General features: G+C 41.9%; 2 protein-coding genes across 2 annotated transcripts in view; one reads left to right on the top strand and one right to left on the bottom strand.

The window, feature by feature from the left end:
- LOC138763884 (coiled-coil domain-containing protein 159-like) overlaps positions 1–3,901 on the bottom strand; it is a 50,622-nt gene extending 46,721 nt beyond the window's left edge. Inside the window, exons 1-2 of the mRNA XM_069938809.1 lie at positions 3,881–3,901; positions 3,388–3,449 (exon numbers count right to left, since the gene is read on the bottom strand). Coding sequence (XP_069794910.1) covers positions 3,388–3,431 — 44 coding nt within the window. The 5' untranslated portion in view covers positions 3,432–3,449; positions 3,881–3,901. The remainder of the gene's footprint in view (positions 1–3,387; positions 3,450–3,880) is intronic.
- A 301-nt stretch (positions 3,902–4,202) lies between these two features.
- mmachc (metabolism of cobalamin associated C) lies at positions 4,203–23,716 on the top strand. Its single transcript, XM_069938819.1, has 4 exons — positions 4,203–4,283; positions 8,007–8,201; positions 10,642–10,794; positions 21,277–23,716. The coding sequence occupies exons 1-4, from the start codon at positions 4,212–4,214 to the stop codon at positions 21,610–21,612; spliced, it is 756 nt and encodes a 251-aa protein (XP_069794920.1). The 5' UTR covers positions 4,203–4,211; the 3' UTR covers positions 21,613–23,716.
- The last annotated feature ends 2,950 nt before the right edge of the window (positions 23,717–26,666 follow it).

Genomic DNA, 26,666 nt, shown 5'->3' on the forward strand with positions numbered 1-26,666 from the left:
CAAACCCATGACTTCAACACACCAATTAACCTACAATCATACATTTTTGAAGGGTGCCAGGAAATCCACGGAGACACAGGGAAAATGTAGAAACTGATTTCAGACAGAGCTGGAGTCAAATCCAGGTTGCTGGTGGTGTAATCGCATTGTGCTAACCTCTACCCTACCTTGCTGCCCAAAGTTCAGAGACAACCTGAAAATTGGTGAATCATAGGTTATGAAGACTGTCCAAGAATACAGCAGGTCAGTTGGAATGTTGGCAGGTGGAATTTAATCCAACTAAGAGAGAGGTAATGCCTTTTGGAATATCAAATTCTGATAGGACAGGTATGTGTCTTCTGATAATACAGATGGGAGAGATCTTAGGAGTGTTGATGTACATCAAAACCATGGGTTGCAAAATCACCGCTCTCTGAAGGTGGCAACACAGGTGGATAGGGTAAAGAAGGTAACCAGAATAGATGTGGTAGTAATAGAAAGACTACAAAATAGGTCCAGTAGGATGTTTCTTGCAAAGGAGCATTGCATTTAGGAAGAGATTGGATAAGATACATTTATTCTCACTAGAATAATGAGAGTTATGGAGTTAATCTTGTAAAATTTACAAGCGAATAGATAGGATAGAGTTTTCCCTAGGGCAGGGGGGTCCAGAACTAGTGGGAACAAATGAGAGGAAAACTTAAAGGAGATCAGAGGGGTATTATCTCCCACACAGAGGGTAGTGGTTATCTGGAATGAGCTGCCAGAGGTAGTGATAGAGTCAGATACAATTACATTTAAGAGACATTTGGACAGATGTTTAGATGGGAAACTAATTGGAGAGTCACAGGCCAAATCCTGATAAATGGGACGAACAGAGACGAGTATCACAGTCAACATGAATGAGGTTGGCCAAAAGGGCCTATCTGTGATGTTTGATCCAATATCTTAAGTGCGGTTTTTTATGGCCTTTTATCTCCATTCATTAGTCACACTTTGTTTAGTGTTCAGCTGTCCCTTGTCTCAGGAAGCAAGTCCAACAGATTTTGGTTTCTCCCTCTCAAACTGCAGGGAAAATTCTATCATATTATGATCACTGCCTCCTAAGGGCTCCTTTTCCTACAGCTGCCTTATCAACTCTGGTTCATTGCACATACCCAATCCAGAATTGACATTTCCCTGGTTGGCTCAGCCACAAGCTGTTCGAAGAAGCCATCCTGAAGGCATTTGATAAATTCCTTCTCCTGGGATCCAGCACTGACCTGGTTATCCCAACCAACCTGCATATTGAAATCCCCCATGAATATTCTAACATTGTTTTGCATTTTGTCTCTATCCCCCTTTGTAGTTTGGATGCCACCATACGCTGGTTATTGTTTGAAAGCCTGTATACAGCACTCATCAGGGTCTTTTTACCCTTGGAGTTTCTTAATTCTACCCATGGGGATTCTATACCTTCGATTCCAATATCTCCCCTCTCCAAAAATTGCATTCCATTTTTAACCAGCAGAACCACCCCATCCTCTCTACCTTCCTTCCTATACTTCCATTATATCTGTGTATCTACAGATGTTTAGTCCCCAGCTGTGCTCCTTCAGCCATGACTCAGTGATGGCCACATACCTGCCAACATGATCTGCGCTACAAGATCATCAACCTTGTATCTTATACTGTGGGTTTTTAAATACAAGACCAAATACAAGTGCTTTACCCTTTTCAATTTTGTTTTCCAAAGTACCCCAAATTAAATCCTTCATCCTACAATTGAAATTTTGCCCCATTGACTCTCTATCCCTCTTCACAATCTCACTACAGATTGTAAACACTTGTGCATCTTCTTTCTGCCCGATTCACTGCCCTCTCATTCTGCCATCCAGCCCCCTGCCAAACTAGTTTAAATCTTCGCCAACAGCTCTCTCAAACCTGCCTGCCAGAATTCAAGATTCCTTTATATCATACAATAGTGCAGAACATGTAATATTACTCAAAATTTGCCTTCTGCCTGCTGCAAGGCAGACAGAGTCACCATTAGTGTCATCCAGTGCCCCTTATAGTACGAGAGAAAGAGAAGCAAAAGAGAGTCACTTCAGAGATACTGCGTGACTGTCGATTTGGCTCTCACAGCCTCTACAGTTGCAGAGTTCTGTTGGATCCATTGGCAACCTGAGCTCCAGATCCAAATCTCCAACACAATCAGGAAAATCTCAACACTCAAGAACCTTCAGGAACCCTTCTTGACCTCAAGACCCTCTCAAATCCCAGCATTGATGCCTGTTTCCAGCAGCCCATGCGGGCTTCCCAAAAGCAAGTTGCTTACAGCCTGTGTGGGTCCCTTAGACATTGAGTCCTTCACTGGTTTCCGCTGTGGGCACCATCCTGTTGCGTCCTTCAGCCGCTGAGCCCTTCACTGGCCTGCTACCATGGTCATCTCCTGTGTATCTCCATGCTTCTGTTGGCATTGGTCCACTGCTCCCATGGAGTCTGCAACTCCTTGTGGCCGTGCCAAGCACAGGCGCTGCCATCTTGGGCACAGAGCCATGATTACAGGATTTTAGTAAATAAACACCATCAGTACTCCAACAGGCCTTTAAAGGATATTAGTCCCCTCCGTTCAGGTGTAACCCATCCTTTTTGTACAGGACATACCTTTCCTGGAAGAAATCCCAATGATCCACAAATCTGAATCCTTGCACCGTGCACCAATTCTTCAGCCACACACTCTACCGCCACAACTTCCTATTTCTGTCCTCACTGGCTCGTGGTACAGGCAGCAATGCACAGATTACCACACAAGGTCCTGCTTTGTGCTTCCTTCCTAACTCCCAATATTCTGTTATTGGTACCAGCACAGACCACAACATCTGGCTGCTCACCCTCCTGCTTGAGAATGCTTAGGATCAAATCAAAGATGTCGCTGACCTCGACACCTGTGAAGCACATCTGGGAGTTTTAATCCTGCTTGCAGTACCTGCTGTCTATTTCCCTTATTGAATCTGTAATCACGATTGCTCTCCTCCCTCCTTCTCTTCTGAACTAAAGGACCAGGATCTCTCCCAGAGACCTGACCATAGTTGGCAGAGTGGTTAGCGCAATGCCTTTACAGTGACAGAGATTGGGACCGGGGCTCAAATCCCATGCTCTGTGTGGGTTTTCCCCAGCGACTCTGCTTTCTTCCCACCCTTGAAAGTGCATTGGGGGTGAAGCAGACTCATGGGCCAAATTGACCTGTTACCATGCGGCATGTCTAATTTTTTTTTTTTTTTATATACACTGCAATTTGTCCCTGGTTGATCGTCCCCTCAGTAGTATCAAAATCAGTCAACTTATTGTTGAGAGGAACGGCCATACGAGTGCTCTGCGATGACTGTCTTCCTTCTCCTCATAATCACCCAGTTACCTGCCTCTTACCCCTTGGCTGTGACTGTCTCCTTCCCAAATGACACAGAGTTCATCCAGTTCCCTGACACGGTCTGTAATGGAAAATTGAACGATCCTGACTCCTGAAGTGGTAATGAACGGTTACACTTTAAGGGGAGAACATGAGCACCGCAGAATGGGTACCAGCTTTGAGGCTTTGCGCAGAAGGGCGATACAAGAGAAAATGTGGGTTGACAACCTTCTTTTGCTTAAGGAATCAGAGGGCAGAGAGGAGGCATGCAGGCTTTAGTCAAGAAGAGGGATCCCCCATCTCACCCCCACCCCCCCATCCCACCCCCACCCCCCATCCCACCCCCACCCCCCATCCCACCCCCACCCCCCCCATCCCACCCCCACCCCCCCCCATCCCACCCCCACCCCCCCATCCCACCCCCACCCCTCCATCCCACCCCCACCCCTCCATCTCACCCCCAACCCCCCCACCCCCCCATCCCAACCCCCTATCCCACCCCCACCCCCCCACCCTGGGTGCGCGGCGCTCATTTCAGAGTTCAGGTAACAAAGGGATTTGAATAGTTCAACCGTCCCTGCGCCGGGAAGCGACAGCGCCAAAGTTCACTAAATACCTGTAACGTTGTCTACCTTCTGCGTGAAGCTGTTGATCCAATTCTGCTGATGCCGTTAGAAACACTCACGTAAAGGCCAGAACAATAAGTCACCCCGGCAGCTTCCCTGAGTTTAAACACGCGTCGCTTCAGCTGACATCACTGAAAGCAGTGAAATGCATTCTGGGCACTGTAGTTTTACGTCCCGGCCACCACGTGTAGCGGAAGTGCGTCATCGGCTCGGTGGTCATGTCAGCTTCAATACAGCAGCGCTTGCGTGAGCTGCTGAGCCCGTTTGGTTTTCAGTGCAATCCGTTTCGGGTAGGCAAGTTTTATATATATACACACACACATATGCTCTTATTAAAGCTCTAACTTCTTCAGTGGTTTTCGAAGTGCTTTATCTTCATTGCCAGCGCCCACGTATGGAGTTTGGCTGCAGATGGCTGGGTTCTTGACGTGTTTCCAGCTTTGCACTGCCTAGCCCCATGCAGAGATCTGTACTCTTTTTGGGCTTTCCTTCTCCATTAGAGTTCAGGAATTCCCAAGAGTCACTGAAAATGCTCTAATTTTGCAAAGAAGAAACGTCCTTGAACTCAACGTTTCTTGAGTGAGAGAATTTGGAATAGAATTTTATTTCAAAACTGACACCAGGTAGATTAAAGCATGACATCCTGAGATTCTCTTTCCTGCAGGCCAGGCAGAATTTCTAATTACTGGTAACTGTAAACTGTACTTAAAAATGTAAATAAACTGATTATGCATGTAATAAATAATGTGCAGAGTCCTTAAATAGGGTCTGTGGTTTACGAGTCTGATGGTAGCTGAATCTGGGAGTACAACTGACGTAAAACATGAAAATCTGTTGACACTGTGGTTGAAGTAAGAACATTCAGTGCCGGACGAGGTGAAGGTGCTCAGCAAAGCAATCTCCCAATCTCCCTGATGTAGAGAAGACCACTGATTTACTGCATCTGGTGCTCCCTTTGTGGCCTTCTCTACATTGGAGAGATTGGGAGATCGCTTCGCTGAGCATCTTAGCTCCATCTGCACCAGTGACGGAAACCTCCCAGTAGCCAGTTTTGTGTCACACTCCCATACTCACATGTCTGTCCATGGCTTTACATGCTATCCCACTAAGACCACTCGCAAATTGGAGGAACAACACCTGATTTTCTGTCTGGGCACTCACCAGCCAGATAGAATTAAATAGACTTTTCTGGTTTCTGCTAACCTGCTCTCCTCTTCCCCATCCCTCCTCCCCTCCCCCTTTCCAGTTCTCCTCCCTCCCTTCACCTAGCCATCCCTTCTCCCCTTGATTGGTGCTGTTCCCTCCCTCCCTTCTCTACCTATCACCTCCTGCCTTTGCAACCACGTCTCTCCCCCTTTACTCTTTTGCTCAGATGCCTGCTGACATTTTGCATACTGTGACAGATTATGTTGTATTTTATATTGTTTATGGATATGTTTTAAAGGAGATAAATTGTGGCTGTTTTTTTTTTTAGAGTAGGTCACATACAAGCACTTCAAAACAGATCTCATTTAAAATATTGAAGCTCTGCTCAAGCCAGACAGACTGGCTCCGAGTGCCTTTGCAAAAGCTTTGGGGAGTGCCTATAGAGACTTCACAAATAGATTGTTGTTTTGGAAAGCATCAGATGAAAAAACTCAGAAGATTAGGTTCGGAATGCAGTTTTGGAAGTAGAGAGAGTCAAACAGGGCTTTCCTCTGAGAGAGAGAGAATTTATTTCTACAGTTCAGCAGAAGTAGCTGGGATTGGAGCAGGACAAGCTGATAAGCTTGTGGAAAAAAAACATTTTGAAGACTGGTTGTGAATGCTTAGTTCAGCCTGGTCAAAGCCCTTGTGGTCCATACAAGAGGAGAGGACTGGATGCCTAATGTTTCACTTGAAATAAGAGAAACAAAAAGGAACTCTGTGATGACCTGAAAGAAAGAGGTTATCATCTGAAAAACCCTGATGGGGCAAGTTTCTTTGGCAAACCACTGACATGGCTGATTAGAAGGAATCAGTTTGTGTCCAGCGAACAACAAATCTCTCTCTGAAAACCATCAAGAACCTTCCTGAGCGGTAACCATTTACCTTTCAAACACTCAAAGCCTGGTGAAATTCATAAATGTTAAATTCTGTGCACAGTATAGAAATTGCCTGAAACCAGTGAACTTGGAGGACAAGGAACTTTTCTGAACTTATACATACATTACATACACGTACGTTTAGAATCAGAAGGGGGTTCAGTTAGGTTAACTTAATAGTATTAAGTTAAAGTTTGATCCTGTTTTCATGTTTAAAGATAATTAAAAGCAATGTTTGTATAATTAACTATTTGTCTTGGTGACTATCTATTGCTGCTGGGTTTTGGGGTCCTCTGGGCTCGTAACAATACCTTGATGAAGGACTCAAGCCCAAAACGTTGGTTATGTATTTTTACCTTTGCTATATAAAGGACACTGTTTGACCTGCTGAGTTTCTCCAGCATTGTGTATTTCTGCTCAGAGTTATTAGTGCCCCCATACCAGGCTGTGATGCAGCCGGTCAGCGCACTTCGCCAAGTTTGACAAGGGTTGCAGTGTTGTACAGAACCTCTGCAAACACCTGAGGAAGTAGAGGTGGCTGATGTGCTTTCTTTACTATGTCATTAGTGTGTTTGGTCCAGGAAAGATCCTCAGAGATAGTGTCTCCCAATAATGTAAATTTGCTCATCATCTCCACCTCTGATTTTCCCTTCCCTAATGTCTGCAATCAGCTCCTTGGCTTTGGTGACATTTTGTGAGAGGTGGTTTATTACACCATTCAGCCAAGTTTTCAATCTCCCTCCTGTTGCTGACTCGTTGCCTCTTTTTTTACAGCCCATTATTGTGGTTTTGTCAGCAAATTTAAATAGTCTTGTTGGACTGATCCACACAATCATCGGTTTAAAGCAAGTAGAACAGAGGGCTAAGTATGCAGTCCTGTGATGCTCTGGTGATGATGGGAGATTCTTACCAAAGCTGCACTTATTGGGGTCTGGAGGTGAGGAAATCTAGGATCAAATTACACAGTGGTGTATTGAAGCTAAGATCTTGGAGTTTGCAGATCAGTTTTCAGGTGATGATAGGGTTGAATGCAGAACTATAATCAATAAAGAACATCCTGATGTACCTTTGCTGTCCAGGTGTTCCAGTGTTTTCTGTAGAACCATTGAAATGACATCTGGTGTACTCCTGTTGCTGCAGAAGGCAAATTGGAATGGATTCCTGTTGCCAATCAGACAAGAACTGATGTGCTTTAACACCAGTCTTTCAAAACACTTCATCACTGTGGCTGTGACTACTATTGGTCGGTAGTCATTCAGGCAGATTACTACCTCTTCTTTGGCACTGGTACAGTTGAGGTCTGTTTGAAACAGGTGGGTACCATGCCTGCCGGGGTGAGATGCTGAAGATAACCATGAAAATATTGGCCAGTTGGTCAGCACAGGTTTTTAGTGCTCAGCTGGGTACACTGACCAGACTGGATGCTTTCCTTGGATTGAACTTCCTCATACCAATGGTTATTCACCTCGATCTTAGCTAGCTGTATTCAGCTGTAATTGTCCTTGTGAAGTCCCAGGCTCTACCATGTTAGACTTAGAGCGGGAGTGATGGCTCTATTTAGTTCAATTTAGCGAATCAACAGTGTGGGAGGAAAGTTAATTTGGGAAATTTTTCTTGTACTGTTTGCTTAACTGAAATGTAATAAATTTAGAAACATGAAGATTTCGACAGTTGACTCTTAAACGATTGAAGTGGTTTTCAGTGATTGTTTTTAAACTGTTTCTATAGGCATTCTCGTGACCTGTTGGCATTTGTTGATGATGTTGAAACCAACTTTATCAAGGGCATTAGACTTAATCACATACCATATGGTCATTATTTTGTGAAAGTGGGATGGGTACGTGTGTTGTGTGGATGTTTTTTTCATATTTTTTGTGCCAATTTGGATTGGTTTCATCCAGCCTTGATTCAATTGGTTAATTGAGGATTACTTTTTTTTTCTTTTAACAGATCAGCTGGTATAATGCTGCCGTCCAGCCCTGCTTTCAGCTGCAATATCCAGATGACACTTTGGCCTTCGTTATTCTCAGCACGCCCCAGATGTTTGAGAAAGCCTTCAAACCTTTTATTGCATTCACAAAATTATCGGGTGTTCGGGATCCCATTGATGAATGTGTTGCTCATTATCTCACTCAAGTGATGAAAGTAAAGAAATTCTGTTCTATTTTTAATTAAATAGCACTCTAAATAAATTGATTTATGGAGCACTTATAAAGGACAAAATGTTAGTTGAGTGACGTACTTCAGGAAAATCTAAATGATTTAATTTTAATCAGTCTCTAATTTACTGATGATATTATTTTTTAAAACTTAAAATAGAATGTAAGTGGCATGTTTGGTAAATTTAATTACACCAAAATAGGGGGGGGGGGTGTGTGTGTGTGTGTGTGTGTGTGTGTGTGTGTGTGTGTGTGTGTGTGTGTGTGTGTGTGTGTGTGTGTGTGTGTGTGTGTGTGTGTGTGTGTGTGTGTGTGAGAGAGAGAGAGAGAGAAAGAGAGAGAGAGAGATGGACAAGTGAAGAAGGTTATCTAACATTACAACGTAATCCATGTCAACTGACAAAATGGGCCAAAGACTAGCAGATGGGATTTAACTCAGACAAGCAAGAAGTTATGCATTTGGGGAAGTTGAAGCAGGGCTGTGCATTCATACATAGTGAATGCCAGGGCCCTTGGGAGTGTTGTGGAATAGAGAGACAGTTCCCTGAAAATGGTGACACAGTGGTGAAGGAGTATGGCACTTTAGCCTTCATGGGATGGGGCAATGAATGCAAGAGTTGGGACATCGTGTCCTAGCTGTACAGTATGTTGCGATGACACCTGGAATATTGCATGCAGTTCTATTTGCCGTACTACAGGAAGAATGGGGTAGAGCTAAGATTAAGCTAGAGAGGCTGAGAAAAAGATGTGCAAAGATGTTGCCAGTTATGGGAAGCCTGAGTTATAAGGAGAGACTGGATAGGCTGGAACTCCTCCCTAGAGGGGTGACCTTAATAGAGGTTTACAAAATCATTAGGGGCATAAAAAAGATGGATTGTTACTGTCTTCCTCCCATGGTAAGGGAGTTTACAACTGGAGGGTGTAAGATAAAGGTGAGAGGAAGACAATTTAAAGGGGACATAAAATACAAATCTTTGCACATGGGATGGGGGATGGAGTTTATGAAATGAGTTGCCAAAGGAAGTGGTAGAGCCAGGTACAATTACAATGTTCAAAAGGCAGGTACATAGAAAGGACAAGTTTAGAGGGATATGGGCCAAATGCAGGCAAATGGGTCATGCTCAGGAAGGCACCTTGATTGGCATGGATAAGTTGGGCCAAAAGATCTGTTTCTGTGCTGTGTAACTCTTTTATCTGGATTTTTTTTTTAAAGACCTGCTTTTCTTTTCTGAATGTTATGACCAATGAAACTTCTATCCATACCTATTGCCAGCCAGCATTATTGGGAAAATGAGAGCAAGGGATGCATTATTGAAGGAGATATCAGAAGTGCCAAAATTAACTTGGTTAAATATATGGAATGAATTGAGGTTCATGGGACAATGAAACTGGAGCAATATATTTTTAAAAATCAGAGAAAGCTCAGTTTCCTTTAAGAGGGAAAAGGGAAGTAAATGAACAATGGGTTAAATTCTGAATTGAAACCCATGAAGCAGAATTATGATTTTAGTGCCCTGGTTCTTAAAAGTGACAAGAACTAATGGGTATATAAGATCAGGAATTTTAAATCTTGAGTATGGGTTTTTGAGGTTGAGGTAGGATAGTGAAGCAGGAGATGATTGTAGATAATCAAGATAAACAGAACGTACTGCAGAATGAAATTGGAACAAGAAATATAGATGAGTTGAGGTTCATGGAAAAGAAACAAAGAAATGTTGGAGTAATTCAAGCTCGTTGTGACATGCATAAATAGAGACTTCATGGCAATGAAAAGGTGGGGACAAGAAAAGAAGGGGCAGGGGGAGCAGCACAGGCCAACAGCCAAGAGGCTACAGGCGGACATGAACAGGGATAGGAGGGCAGGAGAGAAGAGCTGAGAATTGAACAGGGGTGGGGAAGGGGAAGGGTGTCTCTGTGAATGCAGAGCTGGAGGAAAGGAGACAGAGGGATAGTGAAAGAGAGAGAGAAGGGGTGGAGTTAACAGAAACTGGAGAAATCAATGTTAATGGCATCTATTTGGAGGGTGCCTAGACAGAATATGAGATGTTGCTCCTCCAATTTGTAGATTGTCTCAATTTGGCGGCAGTGCATGAGCCAATGGACAGACATGTTGATGTGGGAATGAAATGGATTCCCACAGGGAGATCCCTGCTATTACAGTGGATAAAGTGAAGATGCTCAATGATGCGATCTCTCAATTTGTGTCCATTCTCTCTGATGTAGAGAGATTATATTATCTCCTATATCTTTGGTTCCTATGAATGCTGAGGGACCTGCTGAGTTTCTCCAGCACTTTTCCATCTGGAGACTTTCTTGTTTCACTGTGAATCATTTTATATGTCCGTTTCCATTTCAAATTTATTATAATAGATGCCAGTTATATGGCATGAGGAAAACAATAACTATTTTTCATTTATTTGGCTTAGAATTTCCCTGAGCACAGGATTGAAGCTATCCATGACTTTGAGCTACTTCCTAATCGAAGGCCAAAAGTTTTGGTACAGACAGCTGCACATGTGGCTGGAGCGGCTTATTATTACCAAAAGAAGGATGTTCAACAAAACCCTTGGGGAGAAAAAGTAAGAATTAAATAAATTACTGCCTTAGAACAGAGGAACATTTTGCTACATTTTGGTTGGATCAACAATACTGTATATAGCAGGATATAGGACTATCCTCAAAACTGAAAATTTTACCTCAAAATCGGGGTCGTCTTGTACGCTGGGTCTAAAATCTGAATCTTGACAGTGAAGTCTCAACTCCACTGCCATCTTCCCGCCAGTTCCGATGCATGTCCAGTTATCGATGAAATCTCAGTGCTTCCCTGTGGAGTGTTACAGGAGCTGGCAGTGGTTTAATTTAAGATATGCTAATAAAATGAAAATGTTAATAGAGTAATTTGATATTAAAATATTGTGATTTGCTTTTAACGGCATCCACTGTTCAGTGTAAGTGCCAGATTTGGTGGTTGGAGGGAGTGATCTTATACAAAGGCTATTGCTCAAAACCTACATTTTAGGTGGAAATTCCAGGGGTCATCTTGTTCACAAGTCATCCTATGCACCAGCATATACGGCATATAAAAAATACAGTTTTTATGACCTTGCTCTCATGCATTAGTTTACCAAAGAACTGAATTCTGATTGAGTTCAATTCTGCATCTGACATCAATTCTCACTTCTCTAACTTTATTTAAAGGTTTTCTGTGTGAACCTACCAATGAAGATTAAAAGCCTGCCATTCTCTAAATTACATAAAAACATAATAAATGTGGATCATGGACTCAATTCGACTTGCTTGCCTTTTATCCCTTATCCTTAATTTCTGTACTGTGCAAAAATCTATAAAACTGTGTCTTGATTGTTATGAATGAGCAGCCCTCTGCTGTTTCCTTGGGCAGAGAATTCCAGAGATTCATTACTCTCTAGGGAAAAGCTGTTCCTCCTCTCTGTTCTACATCTCATCCCCCAAATCTTGAAACTATGTTCCCTAGTTTTAGACTCAGTGTGGTGCATTAACGCCCTAATGTGGAGAATCTCTTTTGTCCAAAGCCAGTGTATCCTCGAGGAAGGAGATCAGAACTTGCCACAGCCTTCTGGGTGCGGCTTCGTATGTACCTGTAAACTTTTTTTTATTATTTTTTTTTTTAAGTTTATCAAAGAACGTTTTATTATTATCGTAGCTCCATTTGAGGTTACTTACTACCAGTTGCTATGGCATCTTCTTTTTTTTTATAAATTTTTTATTTTTCACACCATAAATCACATTAGCCATGATATACACTATTTCTTTTTCACACATATACAGTGACTTTTTCTCCCCCCCCCTCCCTCCTCCCAAGCCACCCCCCCACACCCCCCTCTCATCCATTTTAGGTATACAATCTAGGTTGCATTAAGCCAGTCAGACAATGTTGTCATTCAACAAAAATACACCAGAAATTCTACTGAGTCCATTCTTTTCTTTCCTTCTCCTTCCATCAACTTAGGTAATGTTTGTCCCCGGTAGGTTTTCGCTGTAAACTTGCGGCAGGACTTCCCTCCTCTTAAATTTGATCCCTCTGGCAATGAAGGCCAACATTCCATTTGCCTTCTTGATTACCTTTTACACAATTTTGCAACCAATTTTGGCGTTTCATGCAGAAGCACTTACAAATCCCTCTGCACAACAGAATGCAGCAATCTAATCGACTAATTTTCCTCGCAAAAGGAATGACCTTTCATGTACCAACATTGTACTCCCCTTGCCCACACTTAACTTGTCTACAGTAAAAAAAAAACCCTGGAGTCCAGCACCTATGTGGATTGGTAGATGCCAGATAAGTGAATTTGCTGGAGACTGTGTGTTTTGTGAATTGGTAAACTAACCGCTAGAGGTGCTAATTTTAAACTTTTCATATCTTTTAACCTATTTATTTTCCACAGTTATTTTTTGCCAGTTGCTTGAATTCCGGATAATGGGGATTTTACTGTATGTCTTGTTGTGGTCTCTGCATCCATGCATAATTTGCTTTTCCACTAACATTTTTGTGGAATTATAATGCGTGTGCAATTTTAAGCATTAATACAGATTCTTTGATTTTTGAGTTTACAGATATTTTACCTTATTCCATTATTCACCTGAAACTTAGTCTGAATTGATCTATCAGAGATTCAGAGTATGGATGGAGATAAGGTGATAAAGATGTTATATTTTTGACTGGGGAAACATTATGGCAGTACTGAGAGGATATTCTTGTGGATTGTCTAGTGAGACTCTATAGGTGGATCTTAGAATAAGAAGGGGTTGATTACTTTGATGGGTCGTGTATTTATATATTCTAGCCGCACCCCCCCCCCACCCCAGTAATCATTATGACTTAAAGGAGGAAAAATGCAGCAATATTACAGACAAATATTGGAATAATGTGATAATAATAAGTGATTTCAACTTGCCTTGTGGTAACTGAGATTATCATAGTTCAAAGGGTGTAAACCAAGAGAATTTTCTCAAACAATGTAGATGAACCACTGCAATACTGGATCTCCTGTTGGCATACGTGGCAGGGTAATTAATTGAGGTGTCATTAGGATAGGACTTTGGGACCAGTGGCCATAAGTTCATCCATTTTAAATTAGTTGTAGGCTGGTCCACAAGTTGGACTTAAGTTTTGGCAAGGCCAATTTTGATCGTAAAAGACAGAAACTTGCAAAGATTGATTAGGAGTGGTTTTGGCAGGTAAAGAGGTGTCTGGCAAATGGAAGGCTTTTTAAAGGAAGATGGGGAAAATTCAGGGATAGCATGTTAGAGTGAAGGACAAGGTTGGCAAGATTAAGGAACTGCGGGTAACGAGTTATTGAGGATGTAATCAAGAAAAAAGGCACATCTTCATTATAGACAGTCAAGAAGAGGGGGAGGTAACAGGTAGAAAATTATAGACCTGTTTGCATGACATCAATGGTTGTGAAGATGTTGGAGTCAATTGTAGAGGATGAGGTTATGGAGTATTTGGAGATGCATGACAGGATAGGCCAACCCCAACATGGTTTTGTTCAGGGAAAATCATCCTGCCTGACAAACCTATTGGAATTCTTTGAGCAGGTGACAAGCAGACTGGATAAAGGAGACGCAGTGGATGTTGTATTTTTGGATTTTCAAAAGGCATTTGACAAGGTGCCGCGCATGAGGTTACTTAACAAGATAAGAGCCCTTGGTATAACAGGACACATATTAGCATGGGTAGAGCATTGGCTGATTGGCAGGAAGCAGAGTTGGAATGCAAGGATCATATTCTGATTGGCTGCCAGTTGCTTGTAATATTCCACAGCGGTTGGTGTTGGGACTGCTTCTTTTTGTGTTGGATTATGGAATGAATAGCTTTGTGGCCAAGTTTGCAAATGATACAGAGGAAGGTGGAGGAGCAGGTAGTGTTGAGGAAACATGGAAGTTGGAGAAGGACTTAGACTAGGAGAATGGGCAGAAAAGTGTCAAATTAAATATAATGTCAGAAAGTACAGTCATGCACTTTGGTGCACTCTGGTACAGTCAAGCAGACTTTTTTTAAATGGGGAGAAAATTGAAAATACCCAGTCCTGAAGATAAATTTGCAGGTTGAGATGTGGTGAACGCAAATGCAATGCTGGCATTCACTTTAAGAGGAATAGAACGCAAGAGCAGAATGTGATGTTGAGGCTCTATAAGGCACTGAGGAGACCTCAGAGTATTGTGACCAGTTTTCAGCTCCTCATTTAAAAAAGGATGTGCTGACATTGGAGAGGGTTCAAAGGAGTTTTACTAGGATGATTCCAGGAATGAAAGGGTTTTCATATGAGGTGCGTTTGACTGCTCTCGGTCTGTATTCATAGGAATTTAGGAGAATGAGGAAGGATCTCATTGAAACATTTTGAATGTTGCAAGACATGGACAGAGTAGATGTAGAAAGGTTATTTCCTATGGTGGCCTGTATTTACTGGAGTTTACAGGGATGAGGCAGGAATCTCATTGAAACATACCAAATATTGAAAGGGCTGGATAGAGATGTTTTCAGTACCGGGAGTCTCAGATCCAGAGGGCACAGTTCATAATAAAATGATGTCCCTTTGGAACAGAGATGAGGAAAAGATCCTACAGCCAGAAGGTCTTGTATCTATGGAGGCCATCATTGAGTATATTTAAAGTGAAGGTTGATAGCTTCTTTAGTAAGGATGTTAAAGGTTATGAGGAGAAAGGCAGGAGAATGGGAAAGAGGAGCAAAATATATCAGCCATAATTTTGAATGGCAGAGCAGACTTAATGGGCTTACATCTTGTGGTCTTGAACAGAGGGGAAAGACTTAAAAGAAGGCATCTTTTTCACACAAAGGGCGGTATATTAAGCTGTCATAAGATTTGTTAAAGAGGGTACAATGGTACTGTTTAAAATACTTTTATATCAGGACATGGAAAGGAAAGATTTAGAGGGAAATGGGCCAAATGCAGGCAAATGGGACTAGCTTGGCAACATGAACAAGTTTGGCTGATGGACCCATTTCTGTGATGTAGAACTATAATTTTGTCTTGAGTTCATTACTGTAGACAAAAGTAGTGAAATTAAGTGTATGGGCAAACAATTTAATGTGATGATTTGAAGTAGAGCAGTGGACTATATAACCATATAACAATTTACAGTACAGAAAAACAGGCCAGATCAGCCCTTCTAGTCTGCACCAATTTACATGAAACTCCACTAGTTCCACCTACCCACTCCCTTGCTCATAACTCCAACCCCCTCACATCCATGTACTCCTCTTATATGACAGAATCGACCCTGCCACAACTACCTCTTCCAGAAGATCATTCCACTCAGCCACCACTCTCTGAGTGAAGAAGCATCCTCTTATATTACTCCTAAAGTTTTGCCCCCTAACCCTTAACTTGTGACCCCTTGTTCCAATCTCCCCTACCCTCAAGGGAAAGAGCCTATTCACATCTACTCTATCAAATCCCCTCTCAACCTTCTAGGCCTCAGTGAATAAAGTCCCAGTCTACTCAATTTTTCTCTGTATTCAAGATACTGCAATCCAGGCAACATTTTCGTAAACCTTCTTTGCACCCTCTCAACCTTATTTATATCCTTCCTAAAATTTGAAGACCAGAACTGCACACAATATTCCAAACTTGGCCTCACCAATGGCTAAAACAGTCTCAACATCACCTACCAGCTCTTATGTTCTATGCTATGATTTATAAAGGCCAGTATACCAAAAGTCTTCTTCACCACCTTATCTACATGGGAATCCACCTTCAAGGAACGCTGAACCATTATTCCAAGATCCCTCTGTTCCTCCGCATTCCTCAAAGCCCTCCCCTTCACTGCATATGTCCTATTTTGGTTATTCCTTCCAAAATGAAGCACCTCACACTTATCTACATTAAACTCCATCTGCCACCTTTCAGCCCACGTTTCCAAACAGTCCATGAAAACCCTCCTCACTAACCACAACTCCCCCTATTTTTGTATTGTCCGCACATTTACTAATCCAATTTACCACCCCGTCATCCAAATCATTAATATAAATGACGAACAACAAAGGGCCCAACACTGATCCCTGAGACACACCGCTCGTCACTGGCCTCCATCCTGACAGACAGTTGTCCATCATGACTCTGGTGCCTATCTTCCAGCCACCACTGAACCCATCTGACTATATTAATCCCTAGAGACTGAACCTTCCTCACTAACCTTTCATGTGGAACCTTATCAAAAGCCTTACTAAAATCCAAATAGACCACATCAACTACTCTACCTTCATCAACCTTTCTGGTCACCTCTTCAAAAAATTCAACTAGATTCAGTTGTATTTTGGCTAACCTTGATCCCTTAAATAGCATTGAAACAAATTGAACATTCATTGCACTATTTTTAAAGATTTTGCTGTACCCTAACTGATTGCTTTGTTATAATGGTGACAACAGGACTGAATTAACTGTGAACTCTGGTGGCACAATGTGAGACTGTAAAAGGTAAATTCTTTCTTCCTCAAAACCAAGTTCGGAGACATAAGTAATAGCGGAAGTGACTGGAAGACATAATGTGGATTAGTTTTAAAGCAGTTGTAGGTGTCTAATCCTATTTCTAATTTGTCATAAAAATGTGTTCGGATTACCCAGCTTGTAGTCTGCACCTAAAATATTTCACAGTAACAAAAAAATGCATCTGACAATACTATGTTCTTTCTGAAGTTAGAAAATATATTGTTTAAAAGGTATAGTATTTAAACGTGATTGCCTTGTGTGTCCTGTTGCCACTCAGTCATAGCAGTGTTGAAAAGTTCGGTTTCCTCCTGACATGAGGAAATTGTATCCTGTGTGACTTCCAGCAGGTATTAACTGTGTATTCAAGGCTGAAGAGCTTTGATCTAGCACCTCTCTACCAAGATGACTTAGCTAGAAGTGGGGATGAGGTCCTGAAACAGGATTATGTAAAAATTAGGTAGGAAGTTAAAAAACAGAACCTCCAAGGTAGTAATCTCTGGATTGCTGCTGGTGCCACGCGCTAGTGAGGGTAGAAATAGGAGGATGAATGCGTGGCTAAAGAGATGGTGCAGGTGGCAAGGGATAAGATTTCTGGATCATTGGGATCTCTTCTGGGGAAGGTCGGACCTGTACAAAAGGGACTGACTCCACTTGAACTGGAGGGGGACCAATGTGCTGGCAAGCAGATTTGCTAGAGCTGTGGGGAAAGGTTTAAACTGGTTTGGCAGGGGGGTGGGGAACAGAGTGTGAGAGCAGAGTCAAGGGAGCATGGCCACCTAGATAAGAATAAAAACGATAACAAAGGTAGAATGGAGATTAGGGTAGAAGGTAGAAAAGAGAATGTATGTGAGGGTCATTCTCTGAATTGCATATATTTTACTGCAAGAAGCATAGTGAACAAGGTAGACGAGCTTAGAGCATGGACAGATACTTGGGGTCACGATATTGTGGCAATTAGTGAGACCTGGCTACAAGAGGGGCAGGTCTGGCAACTTAACGTTCCAGGATACATTTGCTTGAGATGTGATAGATCAGGGGGTAAAAAGGGGGAGGAGTTGCTCTGCTTGTTAAGGAGGACAATTCTACCGTGAGGTGGCAAGATGGTCTGGAGGGATCGTCCAGTGAGGCTGTTTGGGTGGAATTGAGGGGTGAAGGAGACATGAGGGTGCTAATAGGGGTGTATTACAGACCACCAAATGGGTCAAGAAAACTAGAGGAACAAATGTGTAGAGAGATAATGTATATGTGTGAGAATCATAAGGTAGTGATCATGGGAGATTTTAACTTCCCTCACATTGATTGGGATACTCATACAGTTAGAAGGCTGGATGGGCTAGAATTCGTTAAATGTGTTCAAGATTGTTTTCTGAATCAATTAGTAGAAGAACCGACTCGGGACAGTGTAATACTGGATCTCCTGTTAGGGAACAAGCTAGGTCAGGTATCAGACATTAATGTTGGAGATCCAGTTGGGTCTAGTGATCATAATTCTGTTAGTTTTAAGGTAGTTTTAGGGAGGAGCAAGGAGGGGCCTAAAGTTGAGGTTCTGGATTGGAGAAGAGCAAATTTCGAAGGAATAAGAAGGGATTTAGGGAGTATTGAGTGGGACAGGATATTTTAAGGTGAGGGTGTAAATGAGAAATGGAGGATATTCAAAAAAGAAATTTTGAGGGTACAGAGTAGTTATGTCCCAGTGAGGATCAAAGGAAAGGCTGGAAGTCATAGGGAGGCTTGGTTTTCAAGGAATATTGGAAATTTGGTTAGGAGAAAAAGGGAGGTGTACAAGAGGTATAAAGAACAGAGAACTGACAATTTTAAGGAGGACTACAAGGAGTGTAGAAGGAATCTTATGAAAGAAATTAGAAAGGCCAAAAAAAGGCACGAAGAGGCTTTGGCAGACAGAGTAAAAATAAATCCAAAGGGTTTCTATAAGTACATTAAAAGTAAAAGATTAGTGAGGGATAAAATTGGACCCCTTGTAGATAGTGAGGGTAGGCTGAGTGAGAAGTCAGACGAAATGGGGGAAATTTTGAATGATTTCTTTGCCTCGATATTCACTAGGGAAAAAAATATTGAACCAGTTGAGGTAAAGAAAATTAGTGGGGAGGTAATGAAGCCTATAAGGATAACCGAGGAGGTAGTGATGGCTGTGTTGAAAAAGATAAAGGTGGATAAATCTCCGGGACCGGACAAAATTTTCCCAAGGACACTCAGGGAGGCTAGTGGACAGATAGTGGGGCCATTAACAGAGATATTTAGGATGTCACTGGCCGCGGGAGTAGTGCCAAAGGATTGGAGGGTGGCGCATGTGGTTCCGCTGTTAAAGAAAGGGTCTAAATGTAAACCTGGGAATTATAGGCCCGTGAGTCTGACGTCTGTGGTGGGCAAGTTGATGGAAAGTGTTCTGAGGGATGGTATTTACAATTATTTGGAGGTACAGGGATTGCTAGGGAGTAATCAGCATGGTTTTGTCAGGGGTAGATCGTGCTTGACAAACCTGATTGAGTTTTTCAAGGGGTTACAAAAAAGGTTGATGAAGGGAAAACTGTGGATGTTGTCTATTTAGACTTTAGTAAAGCTTTTGACAAAGTTCCCCACAGGAGGTTAGGAAAAAGGGTGGAGGCATTAGGTATAAATGAGGAGGTAGTGAAATAGATTCAGCAATGGTTGGATGGGAGGTGTCAGAGAGTAGTGGTAGAAAATTGTTTGTCCAATTGGAGGCCAGTGACTAGTGGAGTTCCTCAGGGATCGGTCCTCTGTCCACTATTGTTTGTTATATATATCTTAACAATTTGGAAGTAGGCGTGGAGAATTGGATAAGCAAGTTTGCGGATGATACAGAGATTGGTGGTGTTGTGGACAGTGAGGAAGATTACCATAGATTAAAAGGTGATTTAGGAAGGCTGGAGGTGTGGGCTGAGAAATGGCTGATGGAATTTAATACAGATAAGTGTGAGGTGTTACATTTTGGAAAGGCAAATCTAAATAGGTCATATGCATTAAATGGTAGGCTATTGAGATGTGCAGAGCCACAATGGGATTTAGGAGTTTTGGTAAATAGTACCCTCAAGGCTGATACTCAGGTAGATGGTGTGGTAAAGAAGGCATTTGGAATGTTGGCCTTCATAAATCGGAGTATTGAATTCAAGAGTAGGGAGGTTATGATGAAATTGAACAAGGCATTGGTGAGGCCACATTTGGAGAACTGTGTACCGTTTTGGTCACCAAATTATAGGAAAGATATAAACAAAATAGAGAGAGTGCAGAGAAGGTTCACGAGAATATTGACAGGATTTCAAGGTTTGAGTTACAGGGAAAGGTTGTGCAGACTGGGGCTTTTTTCTCTGGAGCATAGAAGATTGAGAGGGGACTTGATAGAGGTGTTTAAGATTTTAAAAGGGACAGACAGAGTAAACGTGGATAGGCTTTTTCAATTAAGAGTGGGGGAGATTCAAACTGGAGGGCATGGTTTAAGATTGAAGGGGGAAAATTATAAGGGGAACATGAGGGGAAATTTCTTTATGCAAAGGGAGGTGGGGATGTGGAATGAGCTTCCGACAGACGTGGTTGAGGTGGGATCATTGGTTACATTTAAGGAAAGACTAGATAGTTACATGGATAGGAGAGGACTGGAGCGGTATGGACCAGGTGCTGGTCAGTGGGACTAGGAGGGTGGGGATTTGTTACGGCATGGACTAGTAGGGCCGAACTGGCCTGTTCTGTGCTGTAAGTGGTTATATGGTTATAAGATTAGTACTTAATAGTGGGGAAAAAATAAAGTTAGATTCAAGATTCCTTCATTGTCATATAGAAAATCTAATATTACATGAAATGTCCTTCTCCCTGTTGTAAGGCAGACAAAGAGTCACCATTAGTATTGCCCAGTGCTCCTTACAGAAAGAGAAGCAAAAGAGAGTTCCTGTAGGAACACTTGAGTGTCTGTGGATTCGCTTCCGGCGCTCCCGCAGCCTCTGCAACCACACAAGCCGCTGTTTCATCTATTAAAATCCTGAGCTCCAGATCCAAAGCATCGATGCGATCAGGAAGCCTTTGTGAGCCCTTCGTGTCCTCAACACCCTGAAGAATCCCGATTTTTGTGAGTCGCTCAATGGCAGGTCACTGACCGCTTGCAGCCTATTGGATCCTTCAGCCACTGACCCTCTCGCTGGTCTGCTCTGGTCCACTCCTTTGCTTCTCCTTCTCAATGGGGGTGTAGGGTATTCTCCCCATTTCTGGTGTCCTGTCGCTGCTCCCCTGGAATCTGCAACCCCCCTCGTGGCTGCTACAGAGCAGAGAAGTAGGTGAAGAGATCAACCCTTAAAGGGGAAGAACATCATGCTGTCACAGCATATTGAGTTGCAACATGTGAAATGGAATTGTTGGCAAGCTCTATCCTCATGAGAAGAGGAATAATTGAGCCCAATACTGTTGAACGATTAAATTTCCTCCATTGGTGTATTTTGGTTATCTTTCAGTGACACCCTAAGACTAGGTCATGGGTTAGCTGAGAGATCTGGGCAGAAATCAATGCACGCCTCCATTTAACAATAATACATCTTTTCTTGATAGAAAATGAATGGGGTCTGCATTCATCCATGTTATGGAGGCTGGTTTGCAATACGAGGAGTTCTGATATTCCCAGATGTCCAGGACCCATCTCTTGAGCAAAAGATGCCTGTGGACTGTGTTTTAACAGATGAAAAAAAGATCCAACTACTCAAAAAATTTAATTTTCACTGGCAGGACTGGACCTACAGAGATATAATTGAGGTAGAGGAAAGGTACTCTGAAGAACAAAAGCTGTATTTTGCCTCACCACCTGCTGAAAGATTTAAACTGCTTGGACAAAAAGATGATGTTAATAATCAACAAAGCATGGAACTTTTACAGAGTGAAGATTTTTAACACCAAAAGCAATGTTACACCCCAAGAATGTGCTCTCATAATCTTAGTTGCATAAATGTGACATTCAGTGCAGGATGCCTACAGGGGTTTAAATAGAATAAAATAAGCTTATTTTGCAAGATGGTAAGGTAACCCAAGTCAAAAATATGGCATGTACATAAAAATGGGTAGGTTTTAAAAAAGAGTTTAAAGGTTGAATGGGTTTGGTGTTGGAATGAATTACCTAGCTTGAATTTGATTCACTTTCAAGTAAATGGTTGAGGAGAAGGTGGTGAGGTCAAGATGTCAGAACTTTTAAGTGATGCACTTCATATATCATAGGAATCAGGATGTCATTGGGTCAAGATTAACATGAAAACTCTGCTATAATCATTGGTGGGGAGAGCAAAGTGAAGACTGAAAATTTTTTAAAACTGCAGAAGCCAGAAATTTAACGAAAACGTAAGAAAACACTCAGCAGATCAGGCTGCATCTCTGGGGGAAGAGGAACAAAGCTGATATTTCATCAAGAGAGAACTGGTTCTGAGAACAGATTATTTGCATTTTAGGTGCAAGGGAATAAAGTAGTTTGATTTCAACTGGTGTTAAATAATGTAATACTGGATGTATATTTTTTCAATTAGCTCTTCTATTGATTTTGTTTCCTTCATGATTATAGTTTTATTTTCTCCATTTAGACATCTATTTCTCAATTAAGAAAACAACTATCTCCAAATGCTGCAGTAAATAATGTTGTGAAAGCTGATATTTTGAGTGATTGCTAGTAAAATTGTCAAATAAGATTAGAATCTATTATATTCTGGATTGCTTTTGAAGATTTTTAATTCAAAACAGTCATTAGAAGTAATAATGCAAAATCAATCATATCCTAGCAATAGGATACCCATCTTGACTTTTGCCTTTCCTGATCTTGTGTTTACAAATACATTAGTGATATGGGCATCCCTGGCAAAACATTTTTATTGTCCATCCCTATTGAACTTTGATTCACAATAATACATACAGTAGGAAGGGTGGGATGAAACTGGAGCCCCGGGGAAAATCGACAGAGACACGGGGAGAATGTGCAAACTCCTTACAGACAGAGGGGGAATTAAGCCCCAGTCCTGATCGCAGATGGTGTAAAGGTGTAAAGCAACCATGTTGCTCCCAATGTGATAAGACTCTGGGTCATTATCATGATAACCAAGAAATTAACCTATCACCTCTGGGACCCTTGATTAGATGATAAAGGGTTCTGACTATTTAAACTCATGGAAGCTGCCTGGCCTACTGAGTCTCTCCAGCAATTATTTGGTTGCTCACAATTCTAGCATCTGCAGCTTTTGTATGACAGTGAGATGCATTTCCAAGCCAGGATGATGTGTGTGAGTTTTTCTTTGGAGAGAACTGTGTATCTCACAGAGTTGGTAAGAGTTATCAACCTGGACATATACAAAGGTGAGGCCTTTTTGAGTGGAGCTAGGTCAAGTCCTAGGAGAAATCATAGGCAAAGAATTCCCGCAGGACCCTGAGTTGTTCCTGTTAGGAAATATAATGGGCATTGACAATGAAGATGTCCAAATTCAATTTCTGATGATCGCATTGGCAGTGACCAGGAAGTGCATAGCAGTGACCTGGAAATCCGACTCCTGCCTGACCATTAGCGTTGGAACATGGAAATGCAAAAAAAAAGATACTTTCAAAAAAATTCGGCAACCATATTTAAATTTAATGGGAGCACGACTATAGGTAGATGGTCGTGTCTCGGCGCCCCACCTTGCCTGCCTACCTTTCTGCCATTTGAGGGTGAGCACTCATCCCAACCAAGTAAAAAAAAATAAAACAGCCTGGGCTCTGACCGCCGTGCTGTGACAAACCCACAAAATTTTACCATATGTTGAATCCCTCTGTTGAGAGTGTCTTTAGTGTCCTTTGTAATTGTGATTACTTAAACCTCGATTGTCGAAAATGGGGGTTGAAGAGGAAGGGAGATAAAAAGAGCTTGAAGTCTGTAGAAACTGTATAAAATGGACAGTTGTAAATTTTTGTCAATGCTGACCATGTTAACATAATGCGGTTAACTGTTTGAGTTCGAGAGTGGAAAATCATAAATAAAATATTTTTAAAAGTTATCAAAATAGGCGAGTTAAATCCCACTGCCTCATATCCCCATGCCCCCCCCCCCACCAGCGTATTGACTCTTGCGTAATTGTGTATCAATTGCTGTGGGCTAGCATAAACTTTCATTTTCTGAGCTGAATGTGGAATTGAAATAGTTACAGTTATCATAACACATTCCTGCATTAGATCCAATGATGGAAAAAAAATTAAACCCAGGCACCATGCTGAAGAACTCCGGGGGAGGGATGGGAGGGACACACAGACGTTTTGTGAAAATGCTGCATGACTACTACATTGTCAATGACATCTTGCTAATGTCCTGCATGTTAAGTAAATTTCTAGTGTTCAAATTCCTCCAGACCTAATCGTCAGTTAAAAAGCATTCATCACCCACTCTCGGTTGGCACTCCCATCGCTCTATCTCTACTTGTCTCCAATCTATCACTGAATTTCTTTGCTTTGTTTAGGCCCGTTGTTATTGCTTTCATTCGGTACTGGTATGATGGTGGCCTCTTGAAGAAAGTGGCAACTTTGACCAAAATTGGTTGAATTCCATTTTGAATCTAAAAGATGGTAAAGGGCTTAACTAAAGATGAGATTCTGTTTTTGAGATGCAATTTTATTTCAAGTCAAGTCACTTTTATTTATCGTTCATATCATGCTTGCACGGTAAAGACAAGATAGTGTTTCTCCAGGACCATGGGGCATATTTACATAAATATAAGTTTGAATACAAGTTAAACATATTAAAATATTAAGAAGTATACAGTAACAGCCCACGGTGTCCTATCTGCAGATGTTCTGGGAGTTCAGGAGTGATGGCTTGGAGGGGAAAAGCTGTTGCCTAATCTAGATGTAAGGGCCCAAGTGTTGCAGTGCCTCCTACCAGATGGTAGAAGGGATGTTGTGGGGTTCTTCACAATGTTTATTACATTTCGCCTGCATCAAATGCTGTATATGTCCTTCATAATAGGAAGAGAACCTCCAATTATCTTTTCCGCTGACTTCACTATCTTCTACAGGGTTTTGCGGTCCGAGGAGGTACTGCTTCCAAACCAGGTGGTGATGCAGTTGCACAGAATGCTCTTGGTACATCCTCTGTAGAATGTAGTGAGGATGGAGGGTGGGAGATGAACTTACCTCAGCCTTCGCAGAAAGTAGAGGCACTGCTGAGCTTTCTTGGCCATCTCTGTGCTCTGACTCGTCATTCTTACTCATCAGGCCCACCATAGTCGCATCATCAGCAAAGTTGATGATGTGGTTTGACCTGTGTTTAGCTGCACATTTGGCCTGATTTCAAGTTATTTAACTATATATTGATTTGAACAGTATTTTTAATGTAGCCGAAAAGGAAAAGATATCATGGGTGGAGAATGGAATGCTGATTGTCACCTTGATATCAAAACTGCTGCTGTTAAACCTTTGCTTAGAATATGTACAATCAATGGTCTTTCATTAATTTAATTAGGAGTTCATTTCTTAGTTTGCTCTCTCAAAGGTGGCACTTTAAGAAACTTAACATTCATGGGAACAGAATAAAAATCTTGCAAATGAATTGAATGACTGGAGAATCAGCTGAATTGTCTCTGGCCATACTCATGGAACTACTGCTTCAATATTAACCTGCTTTACGGGGTCATGTGCCATTCAAATACCTCTAACTTTTCTGTACCAATGATATCCTTTCACATCGCCCAAAAAGAACTACCATAAATATTCGTGTATAATGCGTTCCGTGTATAATGCAACACCCCCCTCCATTTTTAGGGGGAAAAATTTTACCCCCGTGTACAATACAATCCCCCCATCCCCTCAATTCATCTGAGTTGCGCTGGCGTCTCTCCGCTCGCCCACCTGGCCTCCTGAGTCTTGGTCGTGTCTCTCCGCTTGCCTGGCCTCCTGAGTTACGCTGGTGTCTCTCGGCTCGCCCGCCCTCCTGAGTCGCACTCGCATCTCTCTGCCCGCCCGCCCTCCTGAGTCGTGCTCGCGTCTCTCCGCCTGCCCGCCCGGCCTCCTGAGTCGTGCTGCCGACTACCACTTGCCTGGCCAGCCAGCTAAGTTGCGCTGCCAACTACCGCTTGCCCGCCTGCCCGAGTCACGCTGCCGACTACTGCTCGCCTGCAGGAAAAAATATATAAATTTTACTCATGTATAATGCAACCTCCCTATTTTTGAGGGGAAAAAGGGGGAGAAATTTTTGCATTATACACAAATATTTACAGTACTCTACAATGTTTGGTATTTTTCATATCAGATTAGTGGAATAAACTGTCAGAGGAAATGGTAGGGGCAGGTACAATTTCAATGTTCAAAAGACATTTAGATAGGTCTTTGGATGGGTATAGGGTGACTATGGACCAAATGTAGGCAAATGAAATTAGCTCAGATAGACAAGTTGGTCGACATGGACAGGTTGGGCCATCCTACCTCTCCATGTAAAACAATTATTTTATATTGAACATAATTTTTAATACATTGCTCTTTTTCATCACTTTTTCATAGTGGTGGGGGGGGGTGAAAGAAGCAATTTTATTTCAGGTCCCTCCAAAACACTTTCCAATATTTAATCTCAATCTGGGAAACTATCTGACACAATCCTTACCCCTTCCCCCAAAACACCTGAGCTATGCAAAAGTGAATGGTATGCAAATACTAAATAGAAATTAATAACGAGGAATAAATGTTTTAGCTCCACCCAAATTTCTGGTCAGACTAATTACAAAAGGCAGCAAAATTTTTCCAAACAATCTTTCGGTTATGAATTTGATTTTCATCTACACTAACAATAAATAAATGAATTGAAGCAAAAAGTGCAATTTGCTAGAAATTCTGAAACCAATCACTGCCAAGTTAACATTAGGAGAAAACTGAAATGAGAGTCTGGTAGCAATAAATTAATAGAATAAAAATAAATAGAATGGAATAATTAGATTTATTGCAAACATGCCAAG

Source organism: Narcine bancroftii, chromosome 5 (genome assembly GCF_036971445.1).
Source record: "Narcine bancroftii isolate sNarBan1 chromosome 5, sNarBan1.hap1, whole genome shotgun sequence".
NCBI lineage: Eukaryota > Metazoa > Chordata > Chondrichthyes > Torpediniformes > Narcinidae > Narcine > Narcine bancroftii.

Coding starts and splice junctions, on each gene's coding strand:
- mmachc (XM_069938819.1), top strand. CDS start 4,212: ATGTCAGCTTCAATACAGCAGCGCTTGCGTGAGCTGCTGAGCCCGTTT. Junction 4,284..8,006: donor TTCAGTGCAATCCGTTTCGG/GTAGGCAAGTTT, acceptor TTCTTTTAACAG/ATCAGCTGGTATAATGCTGC. Junction 10,795..21,276: donor AAAACCCTTGGGGAGAAAAA/GTAAGAATTAAA, acceptor TTTTCTTGATAG/AAAATGAATGGGGTCTGCAT.